General features: G+C 63.5%; 2 protein-coding genes across 2 annotated transcripts; one reads left to right on the top strand and one right to left on the bottom strand.

Moving 5' to 3' along the window:
- Positions 1–2340: 2340 nt before the first annotated feature.
- NOC4L (nucleolar complex associated 4 homolog) lies at positions 2341–9635 on the bottom strand. The gene is made up of 15 exons (XM_044243575.1): positions 9481–9635; positions 9224–9344; positions 8760–8866; positions 8367–8474; positions 8023–8172; positions 7842–7941; positions 7723–7757; positions 7261–7311; positions 7069–7180; positions 6822–6882; positions 6571–6681; positions 6324–6484; positions 6146–6228; positions 5924–6037; positions 2341–5837 (listed from the first exon to the last, which is right to left on the bottom strand). The coding sequence occupies exons 1-15, from the start codon at positions 9595–9597 to the stop codon at positions 5718–5720; spliced, it is 1551 nt and encodes a 516-aa protein (XP_044099510.1). The 5' UTR covers positions 9598–9635; the 3' UTR covers positions 2341–5717.
- Positions 9636–9847: 212 nt separating this feature from the next.
- On the top strand, positions 9848–15223 carry DDX51 (DEAD-box helicase 51). Its single transcript, XM_044243574.1, has 15 exons — positions 9848–10141; positions 10237–10388; positions 11394–11544; positions 11841–11986; positions 12071–12142; positions 12234–12340; positions 12467–12575; positions 12659–12804; positions 13109–13301; positions 13381–13496; positions 13583–13699; positions 13896–13997; positions 14100–14163; positions 14256–14390; positions 14628–15223. Exons 1-15 carry the CDS (start codon positions 9853–9855, stop codon positions 14652–14654), a joined length of 1926 nt encoding a protein of 641 aa, XP_044099509.1. The 5' UTR covers positions 9848–9852; the 3' UTR covers positions 14655–15223.
- The last annotated feature ends 366 nt before the right edge of the window (positions 15224–15589 follow it).

The following is a 15589-nucleotide window of genomic DNA, read 5'->3' as shown; positions in this document are numbered from 1 at the left end:
CAGAATTAAGAACAGAAATACCAGCCCATGTTCTCCACGGTCAAAGCAAAAGCAATCACTACTGACTGACGATTCAATATCACAACTCGGGGGACACAGAGGGCCGAGGACGGTCTCACGTCAGCATGCACTGGGGCGTCAGGCTTCCAAAACAGAGGCCGGCGGGCTTCTTGGGTTTGTGCCAAAGGGAAATGGGTGCCAACGTGGTAAGCACGGCCATGCCTGGGACTAGGTCACGGGGATCTCACGCAGACGTACCGGAACGTTGTCAAAGCAGCTGTCCAACCCTGGGTATTGAGGCGACCTGTGAGACATTCCAGCAGCTCCACGGAGAACCCTGGGGGCACGCCTGGCAGAAAGCCAGGAAAGGAACTCCCCAAGCACAAAGCCGATTTCTCCACCGGCAAGGGCTGTCACCTGTCCCTCCTGGAGGCCAGGTTCCTCTGCATGTCCGTGGACCAGACCCGTCACCAGGCACTCGGTCATGCACACGTCCACGGCTTCCAAAAGGCTGGCAAGAAAGATCGCCAGGACAGCGCTTGGCCGGCCACCACCCACTGGCCAAACCCACCCACCCCCTTTCGCGGAGAACCATTGGGGCGCACACGTTCTCACCCAGGCCCCGTGGCCTGACGTGCTCCACCCTGGCACAGGTGATCTGCTCCGCGGGACCATAGAAACCACACCTGCCACGTGGCTGTTTGCGGAGACCTGGTTTTGAGCCCTAAGGTCTGGGGCCATTTGGTGCAGCCCTGGCACCTGGCACCGCCCTCTGTGCGCTTGGGACAGCCGAGGCAGGATGTGCCAGCCTGGCCAGCCGACGCCGAAGTCACAACCTTCGCCACCCTGCTCCGGAAAGCGGCGAAGAGTGTCATGGCTTCCGTTCAGAGACCAGCTCCTCTCCCGCAGGGGCGAGTGAACAGGGCGCAGGGTGCAGTCTTGGGGGAAGGCACTGGCAGGGGAGGGGGGCGTTCACCAGGCTCGTCAGGCTAACCAACCTCTCGGGAGGTGCACCTGCCGACACCGGGTTGCCCGCAGCTGGTCTGCCACATGCCAGGCAGGTGTGCAAGTGTGTTCCCTCCGGGCCGGGCCCGCCTCATCTGGTCGGACGGCCGCATGACTTAGGTGACTGCGACTTCATTGCCTGCCGGCCCCATTCACCTCCTGGAGGGGACAGGGCATGGGACACTGAGGGAGGGAGAGGCTTTGCCAGGTGTGCCCGGCGAGGACCCAACGGAAGGACGCTCCCGCCCACAGCAGGTGCCCGGTTGGCACTGGCCTTGGCAATGGTCCAATAGAACCTTCGAGTTTTTCTAAAAACTCTGTGCCAATGGACACTGGAGCCTCTGCACCAGGAGAAGGGACAGTGAGCCAGGAGCTGCTCACAGGCACAGGAAGGGCCCATGTCCCTGGTCCCCTCAAGAGGATGGCAAGAGCTTCCCCGTGCACCTCTTTGCGGGTCAGGAAATGCCACGCCCCCGAGCTTCTGCCAAGGGACACACATTCTGCTTCCAACTCCCATCCTGGAAAGGGCAGGAGTGGGGTCTCTTGTTGGTTAAGACCCCCCGTTCCCCTGGGTTGGGTGCTGCCCAGGAGGGATGTATGGGCTGGGAACAGAGAAGTTGCATCTGACACTGGGGTGTGGCTACACGGTGACAGGGGAGGGGAGGCCACTGCTGTCCCATGCAGAGGGAAGAAGGGAGGGGCCAGTCCATCCATGAGAGCCAACCCTGGAGTCAGGGTCACACCCGCAGCACTTGGGACCTGAGTGCCCCCTTCACTACCTGCCCCCGCCCCCAAGCTGAAAGGCCCATCAATCCCACCCATGCTGTCCCAAGACCACACAGGAGGCCGCTGGTCCTTACCCGGGAGGCTCCTGCCTGCCCTGCTGCCCTTGGGGCCTGGACATCAGTTCTGGACGCTCCATCCAATGCTGCCTCCGACGGTTTCCATTCTGGAGGCATCCCTCGCCTGCTCTCTGGGCCTGCATCCTTCCCGGGAGCCAGGCCCAGGCCAGGCCCATCTGCTCCGGGTCTGTAGACCCCAGACTGCAAGGCAGACAGCACACAGGGCGGCTGGGACAGGACCTTCTTCCTCCAGAGCACAGCGCAGGGGCTCAGCCCCACACCGCGTGTCCACCAGGGCTACTGATCCCTGCCCCGGGGCAAGGGCTGACTCTCAGCCCGCCTGCTGGGGGCTGCGTCTGCCTGAAGCAGGTGACCGGGTCTAACTAGACCCAGATGGTACTTACAAGGGCCAAATGGCGCTGAATCAGGCATTTTAAAATGGCTAACTTAGATTGGGTGGATTTCATCCCAATTTTTATAACCATATCCCAAATATTGCATAGAGCATACTTTAATAGTGTATCTGAAATTCCAAAACCGGTTGTTAAAGATTTGCTTATTTAATTTCAGAGAGAGCACGTGCAGAGACGGGCAGGGGAAGAGAGCCTCCAGCAGACACCGCAGAGCACGATCTCACAACCTGAGCTGAGACGGAGAGCGGGACGCTGGGCCCAGAGTCATTCAGGAGCCCCTCCAAAAAAGGTGGTCTTTTGGGCAGCCTGGGCGGCTCGGTCATTAAGTGTCTGCTTCGGCTCAGGTCACGGTCCCAGGGTCCTGGGAGGGAGACCTGTGCTAGGCTCCCTGCTTGGCGGGGGGCCCGCTTCTCCCCTCCCTCTCCAGCTCCCCTGTGCTTGTGTCCCCTCTTGTTATCCCTCTGCTATAAATGAACAAAACCTTAGAAAATATAACGTGCTTCTTAAAAGCTCCCACTCGAGCTAGGGTGTGACAACATCCCCAGCGGCAAACGAAGCGGGGACAGGCAGTGAGGTAGGGCTGTGGGCTGGGTGGCCAGGTAGAGGCACCAGAGAGCACGGCCTGTGCAGGCCCACCGCGGGCACTCCCAGGAGCCAGTGGGGTGGGGTGTGAGCGGCTGCTCCAGACCACCCAGGACGGCAGTGTGGGCGCTGGAAGGGATGAGCAGCAGGTGTTAGAGTCAGGCACCAAGGCTGGGAACCGCGGGTCCCGCCAGAGCAGCTGGACCCTGGGTTGGCACCTCCCCATCTTCCCGTGCACTTTCCACTGAAAGTCTTAAAATCAGCTTTATGTTGCTTCTGTAATTGAAGTGATAAATGAACCCAGAACCATGTTTTAATTAGCGAACCAGCAACTGGTTTGCGGGAAAACCTTGTTGGGCTATTGAGGGCACAGCCTGAAGCAGCCCGGCCCTGGCCTCTCGGTCCCCAAGGTGCTCATGGACTCGTGATCAGCATGGTACAAGCCCCAACAGGGAGAGGCCTCCACACCAGAGGAGAACCCACAGCAACTCAGACCAGCCCCGGAAGGCCAGCCCGAGATCCGCTGCAGGACACCAGCACCGTCCTGGGCACTGGGCGCCGACACGGTCCCAGCAGAAACAGGTAGTACTCAGACCACTGACATGCGCGCTGCATGTGGGGTGGGCAGCTGCCCCCGCAGGGACGGCCACAAGCTGCCCCGGAAAGTAAGGAGGCCCTGGAAGAGCAGGTGGCACGGCCCAGGAGCTGCCGGGACCAGTGAAGGGGCCCTCCGTGCAGACACAATGCCGCCTGACCTCCTCAGGATGTGTAGACTCCCAGGACAGTGACCGCCAGGCCTCAGTCCAGCACTGTCACTCAGATCCCTGACCATTCCAGCTCGAACATCCCCGGACCAAGAGCCCCGACATCGGTCAGGTGCTCAGGGTCCCAGCCCAGAAGCCTGAGAGGCTGTCCTGGCCACCCCGGTGCAACTGCCCCTGCCCTGCATCCACTCAGCCAAGCTCCCCAGGGGCAACCACCCAGGGCTAGAGGTGGAGAAAGGCCAGCCTGGGGGCCTGGATGGCTCGGTGCGTTGAGCACCTGACTCGGTTTCAGCTCAGGTCATGATCTCAGGGTTTTGGGATCCAGCACCACCCCTCCCCGCAACCCTGGTCAGGCTCTAAGCTCAGCAAGGAGTCTGCTGGCCTCTCTTTCTCTCTCTGCCCCTCCCCCCTCCTGCTCACTCATTCGACAAATAAAATCTTTTGAAAAGCTAAAGTAAAATAAAAAAGAAACACCAGCCTAATACCAAATGTGCCCAAGTGCAGCTGCCCAGCCCCAGCGGTCAGGGGCACAGCGGCTTTTGTCCAGGTGGTGGGAGTCCCCAAACCTCCCAAAACGAGGTGGTCTACACAGAACACACGATGCTGAATTGGGGGGTGTGGGGGGGGACAGACAAGAAAACCTGCTTAAGCCTTTTATAATTTAAAAGTCCATGGCGTTTCTTAATCAGTGAGCCCTCAGCGCCCCCCTAGTGTCCGCACATGGAAGCTCAGGCAGGACATCTGGTAGCCAGGAGCCTCAGGACAGTCCCCCACAATGCGCATGAGCCCCTCCTCTGTGTCAGGCAAGTCCTGGGCCCCAGGGCTAAGGCAAGGAGCAGGTCAGTAACGAACCTCCCTCAGTCCTGGTGCAGGCTGGCGGGGACAGTCCATGGACTACTGCAGGACAGTAGGGCCATGACGATGCAGTGCATGCTACATGGGACGCATAAAGCCATTACACAAAGTGGACCCTCCCCAAGGCCCCACTCAGCCCGAGGTCTGAAGAGCAGGGGCAATGCAAGGGACAGCTGTGAAAACAGCAGAGCAAAGGCCCTGCGGCAGGAACCAGCCTAGAACGGAGCCCTGCAGTACAGCTGGAGACAGGAGTGCTAACGTCCCTAACTTGCACAACCCTATACAGAGGTGAAGCACCCCTTCACCACCCCCTCAAAGCCCACACCAGGCACACCAGGTCCTCGGCCACCGGAGCAGCTCCCTAGAGGCCAACCCGGCCAAACAATGGCCCACTGTGACCCCAGGGCGCTCCTGTGGGGAGGGGCTGTGCCGGGAACTCAGACAGGAAGCTGCAGGCAACCAGGGTCTCCCACCCCCACCTGTGCCTCCGCCAGGCCCCATAGCTCACACAAGCTGCTGTCACACCGGAATTCCTCCGTCCCCAGACAAGCGGGTTTTCCAGAGGAACCTGCATTCAAACAGGCTCGCCTGACAAAAATGGGGCCTCAAAGGAACACACCGGACCAAAATAATTGGCTGGCCCATGGCTGCCGGCACCCACTCTGCTGGGGGACAGGATGGAACGGTAAGCGGCCTTCAGCTGTAACTCCCTCTGATGGGGGACACACACCCTGGGACCCGGGGATCAGGGGACAAAGGGGTCCTCCTCAGGACCTGGCCAGGAACGGGCATGAGCGCTCCCTGTGCGCCCCAAGACTAAGCAGGACAGAGATCCCTCACTGTCGCTCCTGGGTCACAAAGTCCAACTCCAGTGGAAAGGCAGAGGACCTTTCCTGACCCAGACCCTTCCAGGATACAAGGGGTCCCAAGGAGTCTGGGGTGCCCAGGAAAGCTGGCAGGGCTGGCAGAAGCCACTTCTGTAGGCCCATCCCCCCCCAGCACCCAGCCTGCCCCCCAAAAGGCTTTGGTGAAGGGAGAGGCCCCTGGACAACACCTTCCAGTGGCAGCGGGGAGAGGGAGCTGCCGGGGCACACAGCAGGCCGGCACTGTGGCATCGACATCGGCCCGTGGACACGGCCGCCACAGGAGCCAGGAGACAGGTTCAGCGCCTCCCCAGACCCCTCACTGCCCACAGTCCACCCTGTTGGCTCTCCCACGAAACCACTGATGGGGCGGGGGGTGGGGAGGCCACGGGGTCAGCTGAGTGTGAAGTGCTGCGCGCAGAAGTCGTCCTGCCGGCCCAGCAGACCCTGAGCGGGGATGAACTCCAGCGGTACGGACCCCTGGCCCTTCTTCTTCAGGTCCCGCTCGAACACCTGCAAGGCACAGGCAGATGACACGCCTGTACCGCGAGGTCCCTGCACCCCAGCCACCCAGGCCCCAGCGTCCCCCCAGCCCTTACGTCGAATGCTGTGAGCTCCAGCAGCGGGGCAATGCTGACCTCGGGCACAGACAGCGCCTGGTTGATGACGCTGGCAGCCTGGGACACCTCAGGGTGGTAATGCCGCTGGAGAGCCTGTGAAGCATGTGGAGAGCGGGGAGTGACTCTCCCCACTCCGGACACCGGCCCAGGCTCAGGTAGGGCGGGGGCGCAGCAGGGAGAGTGACGCCCCACCGTGCTCACCTGCAGCTCCCACAGCGAACTCTCCAGAGCTTGGCTCTTGGCAGGGTCCTCCTCTTCGGGGTCATAGGGGTCAGCATCCAGCTCTAGGAACGAGACCAGACCCTGCTCCACAACTGGCCCCGTGTACTAGCTGCTGGGGGCAGGCCCCCCCGGGCTCCCCAGCCCCCGCTGCACTCACCAGAGCCCAGGGGGCGGTGCACGAGGACGCGGCAGGCAGGGTGCCGGCGCAGCAGGTTGCAGATGAAGGGCAGGACCATGAGCAGGGCCTCAGGGGGCGCCGTTAGGGCCAGGCGGGACAAGCGCTTAGCGAAGGCAGCCACCAGATAGGCGGGCAGATGGCTGGGCGGGACGGTGGGTGTGAGTGAGACCCCCTCGCCCAGCACCCCGGTCCCCACTCTGGGTCTCAGCCCCGCCCCAGCACTCACGAGGACGACAGGAAGAGATCGGCCAAGTGGAAAAACCGGGCCCGGTACTTCACGTGAAAGACGGACGGGTCCAGGAGACCGTAGAGCTTCCGGTAGAAATCGGGGTACTCGCTGGGGGGGGGGCGTGTAAGTGAGCAGCAGGCAATGAGGAGACAGAGTGACCTCCAGGGGCTCAGTCCCCTCTCCCAGGCTTCTCCAGCCTGACCCCCACCACCGCCCCCAGGGCCAGCCCAGCCCAGATGAGCACTCACAGGTTGTGCTGATGAATCAGGATGAAAAGTCCATTCAAGGCCAAAAGACTAATGGCTCCCCCTGTGGACACACGTGCGGCTGTGAAGCCCCAGCCCGCCGCACCCCTCCAGCTAGGGCAGGAGTCCATCAAAGCTGGAGGCCACCAGCCCACAGACCCGGCTTCCCCAGTCCAGCCCAGGAGGGAGGGCAGAGTCCTGAGCTGCCGGAGCCCAGACCGCAGCAGACTCGCGGGAGCCGGGCACTCACCCACGTCGTAGGCACGGGTAAGGAAGTCGATCATGAGGCTGGGCTGGGCCAGGTGTGGCAGGATGGAGTCGTGTAGGACTACCAGCACCTTCTTGCAGAGACTGAGGGGCAGCTGGCGGGAAAGCAGAAGGTGTGCGTGCACCTGCCCTACTCCAAGAACCCTGTGAGCCAAGGCGCCCCTCCCGCCCCTACCTTATGTTTGAGAAAGCCGAGCCACATCCCCTGGAAAGCCTTCCTGTGTTCCTACAGTGGGCGGGGGGGGGGGGGGTCAGACCCGCATACAAAGACACAAGGCACCCACCCCGGTCCCCTGCCCTCGGAAGGGACACTGCCCATACTACCTCCCCCCTTGCCCTGTGGTAGGAGAAACTCACAACCCCAAATCCAAGAATTCCCAATGACACAAGAAATGTCCCGCCTGGATCCTCCCCCTACGGGAGCAAATAAGCATCCCATCTGTGACTGCCCGCAAAGAGTCTGGAAACCAGGTACCGGTGTGCCTCCCCGATTTGGCCCTGGTCCCTGTGAGGGAACCCCGCAACTGCCTAGGCCAGGGGAAGAGCAGCTAGTCCTCTTCCTGTCCCACACACGCTGCCTCTGCCTGGAAAGAGCCTTTGTCGCAGGGAGGCCCCCAACCCCTCTGGTGCATCTCACCTTCAGATGAACGACCTTCCATGTGCGCGGCAGCTCTGTGAAGAAGGCAGCGGTCAGCGGACGGGCAGGAGAGGGGCAGTCCACCTCGTGCGCCTGCCCACCTGCCTGAGGATGCTCACCCCCGTGCTTCACGTAGAAGCTGGAGATCCCACGCTCCTGGCTGGGGAGACTCACAGACGACAACAGCGTGAAGGCGTTGTTCCAGAATGTGAGCGGCACCTGCAGAAGGCCCGGCCTGAGCACGGCCATGGCCAGCCACCGCCTACCCATTCCCCCAGCCACACGACCCAGCCGGCTCACCTCTGGGTGCCTGTCAGTGACACGGCCCACAGTGTCCGTGGCGGCCTGCATCGTGTGGTAGCGGATGTCGTCATGCTCCAGGTACTCCCGGAACCGGGCCAGGAGCAGTGAGCAGTCATCCTCCAGAGAGAGCAGACCTTCTACCACCGCCTAGATGCCGGACGGGAAAGGGGCCCTCGGTGTGTCAGCCCACGGCCAAGCGACCACCCGAGGGGACCACCAAGCCGGCAGGCTCACCCCCTGCTGCGTGGGAGAGTCTGGCAAACGCACCACACTCACCACCACCTGCCCCATCCCAGCTCTGGCCGGAGGTTTCTGCGTCCTCCTGCCCCAACGCTCCCCACCTTGAAGAGCTGGCGAGGGAACAGGTAGTAGCCGTCCCACTTCGGTTTCTCCAGGGGGTGAGCTCCTTCCAGCTGCACAAACTTCATGAGTGTGCTGAGAGCCAGCTCCTGCGGACAGCGGGGAGCAGAGTGGCCAAAGATGCCCCGACCCCAGGTCACGCCCGCTGCCGGCCAAGCCACAGAAGACCCCAGCATGTGAACCCAAGTACGCCTGACACGGCATTCCCACAAGTACCGGGACACGAATAACACCAGGCACCAGAACTCCAACCACACGGGATGTGAACGCAGCCTCAGGTGGGCCCAGGAACGGAGGTGTAGGCAGCCTCAGCCCCGCGTCCGTGCCTGTGGACAGCCTGGTGCAGGGACCTCGGGGGAGGTCAGTGGACTCACCTTGACCTCGAAGGAGGAGTGAACCAGGAGCTCCTGGAGGCGGTTGAGGCAGCTGCGGTAGCGATGCCGCATCCAAACCTTGTACTTGCGTGTAGCTCCCTGAGAGCCTGCAGGGAGCCCCAGGTCAGCCCACTCCATCCGGCCAGGGACACTGACCTGGGGTGGGAAGAAAGAACCTCCTCTCTCCAGGCCACGGTCTGTCACCCCTCACTGGACCCCAAGACATAAACGACCCAGGATGGGAATGTGTGGCGCAGCTTCACCAGATGCTGGCCATAAAGACGGACGCTGTGGTCACCCAGCCGCAGGGCTGTCTCCGCCGCGGCCCCCAGCACCATCCTCCTCCCACCCGGGGCCCGCGGCGCAGCTTGGGGACAAGTCTCCACCGGCCCTCCCAGAGCGTGGGCCCGCAGCCGGACCCCAGCCCGGGGCCCTGAGCCAGCCCGGGACCCTGGGACGCTCACCTGCCATGACTGAGTCCTCGGAGGGCAGCGGACCCACAAACAGCTCTCCCCGCTCCAGCAGGGCCCCGAAAAGACGGCTGCACGCGCGCACCGCCTCCTGGGTCTCCTCGTGATCCTCGGACTGCAGGGACAGGCCGGTCGCGGGGGGCCCCCACTTCGGCCCCGCCCACCCGAGCCTCCGGCCCGCGCGCCCCCCGAGGCCCCGTTCCCGGCCTCCGACCCCGGGACCCCGGCCGCCGCGACCCGCGCGTCCCCACCTGCAGCACCGCCAGGATGTCGAACACCGCGTTGGCCTCGCCGCGGCTCGCCAGCACCGCCTCCAGCAGGCGGCCCAGCGCCCGGCGCACGCCCTCAGGGCCGGAGTCCCGCTCCATGCCGCCGCCTCCGCCGCCGCACGCGACAGGAACCCGAACTCGCGCGCCCGCACCCAGCACCCCCCGCTGACGTCACCTCCCCGCGCAAGGGGCCTCCTGCACGCGGCCGCCGTCGCCCGGCCCCCGCTGTGACGTCATCTCCCAGCGCCCGGGATGTCCCGCGAGCGGCCGCCGCCGCCCGGTCCGCAGCGTCACCGCTCCGCGCCGCTGCCGTCATCGCGGCGCGTCTGGCCGGGAGGCGTGCGGCTGGCGGGCATGGCGCTCTTCCACGTCGCGCGGTACTCGGGCCCCGAGGCGGCCGGGGCGGAGAGCGAGGCGGGCGGCCGGGCGCGCGCGCTGCTGGAGCGGCTGCAGTGCCGGGCCCGAGAGCGGCAGCAGCAAAAGCAGCCGCAACAGCAGGAGGCCGCACGGACGTCGGAGGCGGCGGGGCGGCGGCGGCGGCGACCGCGCCGACCGCGGAGGCGCGAAGGCAGCGGGGCGCCGGGGAGCCCGCACGCGCCGCCAGGGAAGCGGCGGAAAGTGGACGGCGAGGACGTGGGCCCAGGTGGGGACGGTCCGGGCGGGAACGAGGGCGCGACCGTGTGACTGGGGTCCGCGCGGTGCTGACGCGCCGCCCCCGGGCCCGCTTCTGCCGCGCAGGGAGCAGCGAGGAGGCGCCGGGCGAGAGCGGCGCGGACGCCGAGGGCGCGGGGCCGCCGGAGCACCCAGGCGGACGGCCCCCGGGAGAGGCGTCGGGGCGTCCAGCCCACGCCCTGCTCCTCGGGGCCTTTGGGACAAGCAGGGCGCCCAAGGTGAGCGGCCCAGGGTGGGAAGGGAAGCTTTCGACGACTTTGCTTCAGCCCGGAGGTGGGTGTGGGTGGCTGTCGCCAGTCCTGCCCGTGTTGGGGGTAGCCCGTAGGCCCGCGCCTGCGACCGGGGAGGGTCCTTAAGTAGATGAAGAGTCTCCCCCCGAGTTGTGTGGCCAGTAATTTTCCTTTTGGTTGTTCAAGCCCTGCACAAGCTCAGTACTTCCGCGTTTAGTTGTAAGAAAGCTCGATTTTGTGAGTGTAGTTAAGCGGGTTTGCGGTTGTCACAGTTGGGTCTTAAAATAACCCAAGTTACCTGGTGTCTATGTCTAAGGAGTTCCTATCCCATGTTTACCCACTTGGAAAAGAAAATGAGTTTCTGCTGCCTTTCAAGTTAGTCTTTTTATTGGGGTGGAGATTTTCAGTAAGTAAGTACCGAACAGAAGGGTTCTGGGATGACTGTGACTGCGGGGAAGGAAGCGGTGGGCTTGCCAGTGTGCGTGGGGGCACCTTCATGTCCGTGCCTGTGTGGACGTCTACTTTGAGTTGGGATAAATCGGGGTAAGACGGACAGCGGAGGTGAGTATCACTCAGAAGGCGGGTGGCACCAAGGCCCTGAGGCAGCTGTGAGCTTCAGTGTGTAGGAACAGAGGTGTGTGTGGCTAGGGCTCACAGTGATTGGAAATGAGGTTGGGGGCAAGGGAGTCTCATGTCATGGAAAGCTTTGCAGGCACACCTCAGGTGTGGACGTTATCCTGAGTGTGAGAGGAAGCCCCCACCCCCGGGGAGGTTTGCTCAGGGGAGTGGCACTTTCTTGTGCGTTTCTAAATTCCCTTAAAGGCTGTGTGGAAGCTGGGGATGAGGAGCCGTAGGGAAACTAGTTAGAGTGGTCGGCCTGCCTTGCTGTGGCCTCGTCAGCTTGAGTGACCCAGAGCTTGGTTTCTGCAGGTCTTACTCCCCTAGCCCCTCGGATCCTGGAGTATTCACCCGGCCCCTTTCTCTTTACGGTAGGTCCAGCCTTTCCTGCCTTCGTGGTTGGCTGAGCCCAGCTGTGTTGGAAGGAGTGTCACTGAAGACTCGGTGCCTATCGAGCACATCCCCGCAGTGCACCCCGATATGCAGAAGAAGCTGCGGGCACACGGCATCTCGTCCTACTTCCCAGGTGCTGGGGGCCGGGACAGGCATGCCTTGAAGAGCGTCTGCACCAAGAGCCGCACAAGGCCACAGTGCAGCAGCTGTGAACGTGGGCTTCTAGGCATGTCCAGCTTCGAGTGCCATCTAGGTTTTTGGCATCTTTGGCCGCCGGGCCTGATGCTCCGAGAGGCTCTGGTGCTGTCTTGGACTGCGAACGGCCTAGAGATCGTTGAGGAGAAGCAAGGCTACTTGTGGGTTTGGCGCCTGTGTTGATTCTGAGTATTGGTGCACGTTGTGACCTGCGTCTCCTCCTCCTTTGCCCAGTCCAGGCAGCAGTGATCCCTGCCCTCCTGGAGAGCACAGCCAACGGGTTTCTGGTGGCCAGAGGTGGCTACCGGCCCAGAGACCTTTGTGTTTCCGCCCCGACAGGCAGCGGGAAGACTTTGGCCTTTGTCATCCCTGTGGTACAGGTCAGTATAAGAACCCCCCGCCTCCGAGAGGGCTCTGCAGGCAGGGAGCCGGCTCTGCTGACAGGGTGGCTGTCATCCCCCCAGGCCCTGCTCGGTCGAGCTGTCTGCCAGGTCCGTGCCTTGGTTGTGCTGCCCACTAAGGAGCTGGCCCAGCAGGTTCGTGCACCCTCCGCCTCTGGGCCAGACCTGGGATCTGTGTCACTGTGCTGCTTCGGACCAGTGTGGTGAACGGCCGCTTCTTCTCCAGGTGTGCAAAGTGTTCAACATCTACACAGATGCCACACCTCTGCGTGTCGCTCTGATCACTGGGCAGAAGTCACTGGTCAAGGAGCAGGAGAGTCTCATCCAGAAGACGTAGGTCCTGGGGGGCTAGGGGCTCCTCAGGGAACAGGGAGCGGCTGTCTGAACCCTGTCAGCAGGCTCCCTGTGGTGTTGTGGGGGTTGGTGTGGGGCCCTTGGCTGAGCCACTCTGCTCCTCAGAGGAGACGGTTTCCGCTGCTTGGCTGATGTGGTGGTGGCCACCCCGGGCCGCCTGGTGGACCACATCGACCAGACTCCAGGATTCAGCCTCCAGCACCTCCGATTCCTGGTATGCTGCACCCCAGAGGAAGGCCGGGGTTTGGAGCCGGTGCTGGCCTCAGCCACCCAACACCAGGCCTCCTGCTTCCCCAGGTCATCGATGAGGCCGACCGCATGATAGACAGCATGCACCAGTCCTGGCTGCCCCGGGTGGTGGAGGCAGCCTTCCCGAGCGATGGTGCCAAGGACCCCTTTGTCCTGCTCCAGAGGCGGCAGCCCCAGGCCCCCACCGCTGCCAGGTACCTGAAGCTGAGTCCTGCCCTGCTCTCAGTGCGGCCGCCCGAGCACAGCCCCGTCAGGCTTCCCCTCTGTCTCTGAGACCCGCCTGGCCTCAGGCTGGTCCGGTTTGTTCTGGGGTGGTCAGTGTCCAGGGAGGTGGCCCGGGCTCTGTCGGTCAGTATCCGGGGGGTGGCCCGGGCTCTGTCAGTCAGTGTCCAGGGGGGTGGCCCAGGCTCTGTCGGTCAGTGTCCGGGGGGTGGCCCGGGCTCTGTCGCTTAGCTGACCGGGCTGAGACTGCTGCCCCACCACCTGCTCCCCTTTCAGTGTCTCTTGTCCTCAGATGCCTCTGCAGAAGCTGCTCTTCTCGGCCACCCTGACGCAGAATCCGGAGAAGCTGCAGCAGCTGGGCCTTCACCAGCCCTGGCTCTTCTCCACGGGGCTGGTGCGCAGAGACCCCGGAGACAGCGACGCAGACAGGGACTCAGGCGGGAAGTACGCCTTCCCAGCCGGACTCTCGGTGAGGGGGCTGTGCAGGGGCAGGAAGGGGGAGCCGCTCAGGCGCTTGGGGCCTGGCCAACCCTGTGCCATCCCCACAGCACCACTACGTGCCCTGCAGCCTCCGCACTAAGCCACTGGCCATCCTGCACCTGATCCTGGAGAAGGATTTCTCAAGGGTCCTCTGCTTTACCAACTCCCGAGAAAACTCCCACAGGTGAGGCCCCAGGGGGTAGAGGGGAGCAGAGGGGAGACAGGCTCCAGGCCCTGCCCACTTGGTTCTTTCTGGCTCTTCCCACCCAGACTCTTCCTGCTAGTCCAGGCTTTCGGAGGCGTGTCGGTGGCTGAGTTCTCCTCCCGCTGCGGGCCCGGCCAGAGGAAGGTGGTCTTGAAGCAGTTTGAGCAGGGCAAGATTCAGCTGTGAGTACCTGCAGAGAAGGGAGGGGACGGCTCAAGCTGGGTAGCAGCCTGGGCTCTCTGCAGGGGGCTTTCCTGCGGGAGACTCGGCTCCTCAGCGTGGAGGCCTCCCCAGCAGGCTCAGGTGGGTCATGGGCACAGGGCGTCGGGGGCTCCCGGCCTCCAGCAGGGCCCACCCACAGCCCCCGGTGTCCCCCAGCCTCATCAGCACAGATGCCACCGCTCGAGGCATCGACGTGCAGGGCGTGCAGCTGGTCGTCAACTACGACGCCCCCCAGTACCTGCGCACCTACGTGCACCGGTAAGGGTCCCATGCCTTTGGAGGGAGAATCCATGGAGGGAAGCCCCGTCCCATCGGACCCCCGTGCGCCATCGTCCTGGAGGTAGTTGTGCTTGGTTTCAGGGTTGGAAGAACCGCCCGCGCTGGGAGAACTGGACAGGCCTTCACTCTGCTCCTCAAAGTGCAGGTCCGTCTGTTGCAGTCTAACCGGGGGGCAGGGGCCTCCGCTGGCAGCACTGCTCGTGGAAAACGGGACCCCTTTTGCTCATTGCCCTGCAGGAGAGGAGATTCCTGCGCATGCTAGCGGAAGCCGGGGTGCCAGACATGACGCGGCAGGACATCCCCAGCGAGCTTCTGCAGCCGCTGGTCCCGCGGTATGAGGAGGCCTTGTCCCAGCTGGAGCGAGCTGTCAAGGTGAGGGGCCGAGGCGTTCCTGACCCATGTCTCATGTCTGGGAAGACCGAACAACAGCGTGCAGGAAGGGGAGAGGGTGGGAGGGCGGGGAGGCGTGCCTGGCCGTGGGAGGAGGGCTGGGGCCAGAGTTGCACCCAAGTGAGTGCTGGGCCGTGCTGCTGCTGCTGCTTGGCGGTGGGGAGCCTCAGGGGCAGGGCACAGGTGGTGCCACAGGGCCTTTGCCTCTCCCTGCCGCAGGAAGAACGAAGGCAGAAGGCGCCCTGAAGGTCTCAGGGGACAGGCGAGCTGAGCCCCCTGCAGAGCAAACCCTTCCACCCTGTGCCCTCTGCTGGGCTCAGCCGCTTCCTTTCCGGAAAAATCCTGAACAGCAGCTGCTGGATACGGAGCAAAAGACAGATTCCTTGGATTTCAGAGGGAGCAGCCAGTGGAAAGGGCCTTCATCCCCTGGCGCGCTGCCTCCTCATGCCAGGCCCCAGACACGGTCGCTACAGCAGGCCTGGCGCTGGGCAAGCACAGGCCTGGGTGAGACGCTCACCGGGCAGCCTCTGCCCGGGGCGGGGATCTCATGACCGTGCTCACGTTACTGCAGAACTGACAGGGCAGCATCTGGGACCCCAGGTGGCCTCAGGGTGTCTGCCACGCCGCACATCCATGAGCCATTCCCGGCGCTGTCACGGCTTCCACGCGGGGCACAGCACACCACGCGGCTGGGGGTCCTCCCCACAGGGATGGGACCTGGAAAACAGGCTTCAGAAGCACTGACCCGGCACTTGTGTAAGGATTTTTGTCCAAAATTATGTGCTGATATTAAAACAAACTTGAAGAAACCAGGATGGGGCGGTGGTGTCTGGTCTGTCCTGAAAGCATGCTCTTCGCTGCAGCAGGGTAAGGTTTGCAAACAGCCATGTGGTTGCTCATGGGGCTGTAGGAGGGCACATGAAACCTCACACTCAACGGCCACAGACTTCTGGATGGAGAGCAGCCTTCTTGTGAGACCAGCTTACCTCTCCAAACACGGGCTGCACACGGCCCACCCGCCCCGAGCCACCCACCACCATGCACTCCCACCCCCCTCGCTGGGGCCTTGCTGTCTGCTGGAGCCTGACCGGGCTCTGCATCGGGGGGGGGGGGGGGGGCTGTGGTCAGGACCCACCACTGGGGCACCGCCACCACAGACGCACCAAGCTGCCTGCTTGCGG

The sequence above is a fragment of the Neovison vison genome, chromosome 3 (genome assembly GCF_020171115.1).
Source record: "Neovison vison isolate M4711 chromosome 3, ASM_NN_V1, whole genome shotgun sequence".
Classification (NCBI taxonomy): domain Eukaryota; kingdom Metazoa; phylum Chordata; class Mammalia; order Carnivora; family Mustelidae; genus Neogale; species Neogale vison.
Note: the sequence above shows the minus strand (reverse complement) of the source record. Positions and strands in the feature narration are given on the sequence as shown.

Coding starts and splice junctions, on each gene's coding strand:
- DDX51 (XM_044243574.1), top strand. CDS start 9,853: ATGGCGCTCTTCCACGTCGCGCGGTACTCGGGCCCCGAGGCGGCCGGG. Junction 12,805..13,108: donor CAGGCCCCCACCGCTGCCAG/GTACCTGAAGCT, acceptor CTCCCCTTTCAG/TGTCTCTTGTCCTCAGATGC. Junction 14,391..14,627: donor AGCTGGAGCGAGCTGTCAAG/GTGAGGGGCCGA, acceptor TCCCTGCCGCAG/GAAGAACGAAGGCAGAAGGC.
- NOC4L (XM_044243575.1), bottom strand. CDS start 9,597: ATGGAGCGGGACTCCGGCCCTGAGGGCGTGCGCCGGGCGCTGGGCCGC. Junction 8,867..9,223: donor CGAGGACTCAGTCATGGCAG/GTGAGCGTCCCA, acceptor GGCTCCCTGCAG/GCTCTCAGGGAGCTACACGC. Junction 7,758..7,841: donor CTTCTACGTGAAGCACGGGG/GTGAGCATCCTC, acceptor CCTTCTTCACAG/AGCTGCCGCGCACATGGAAG.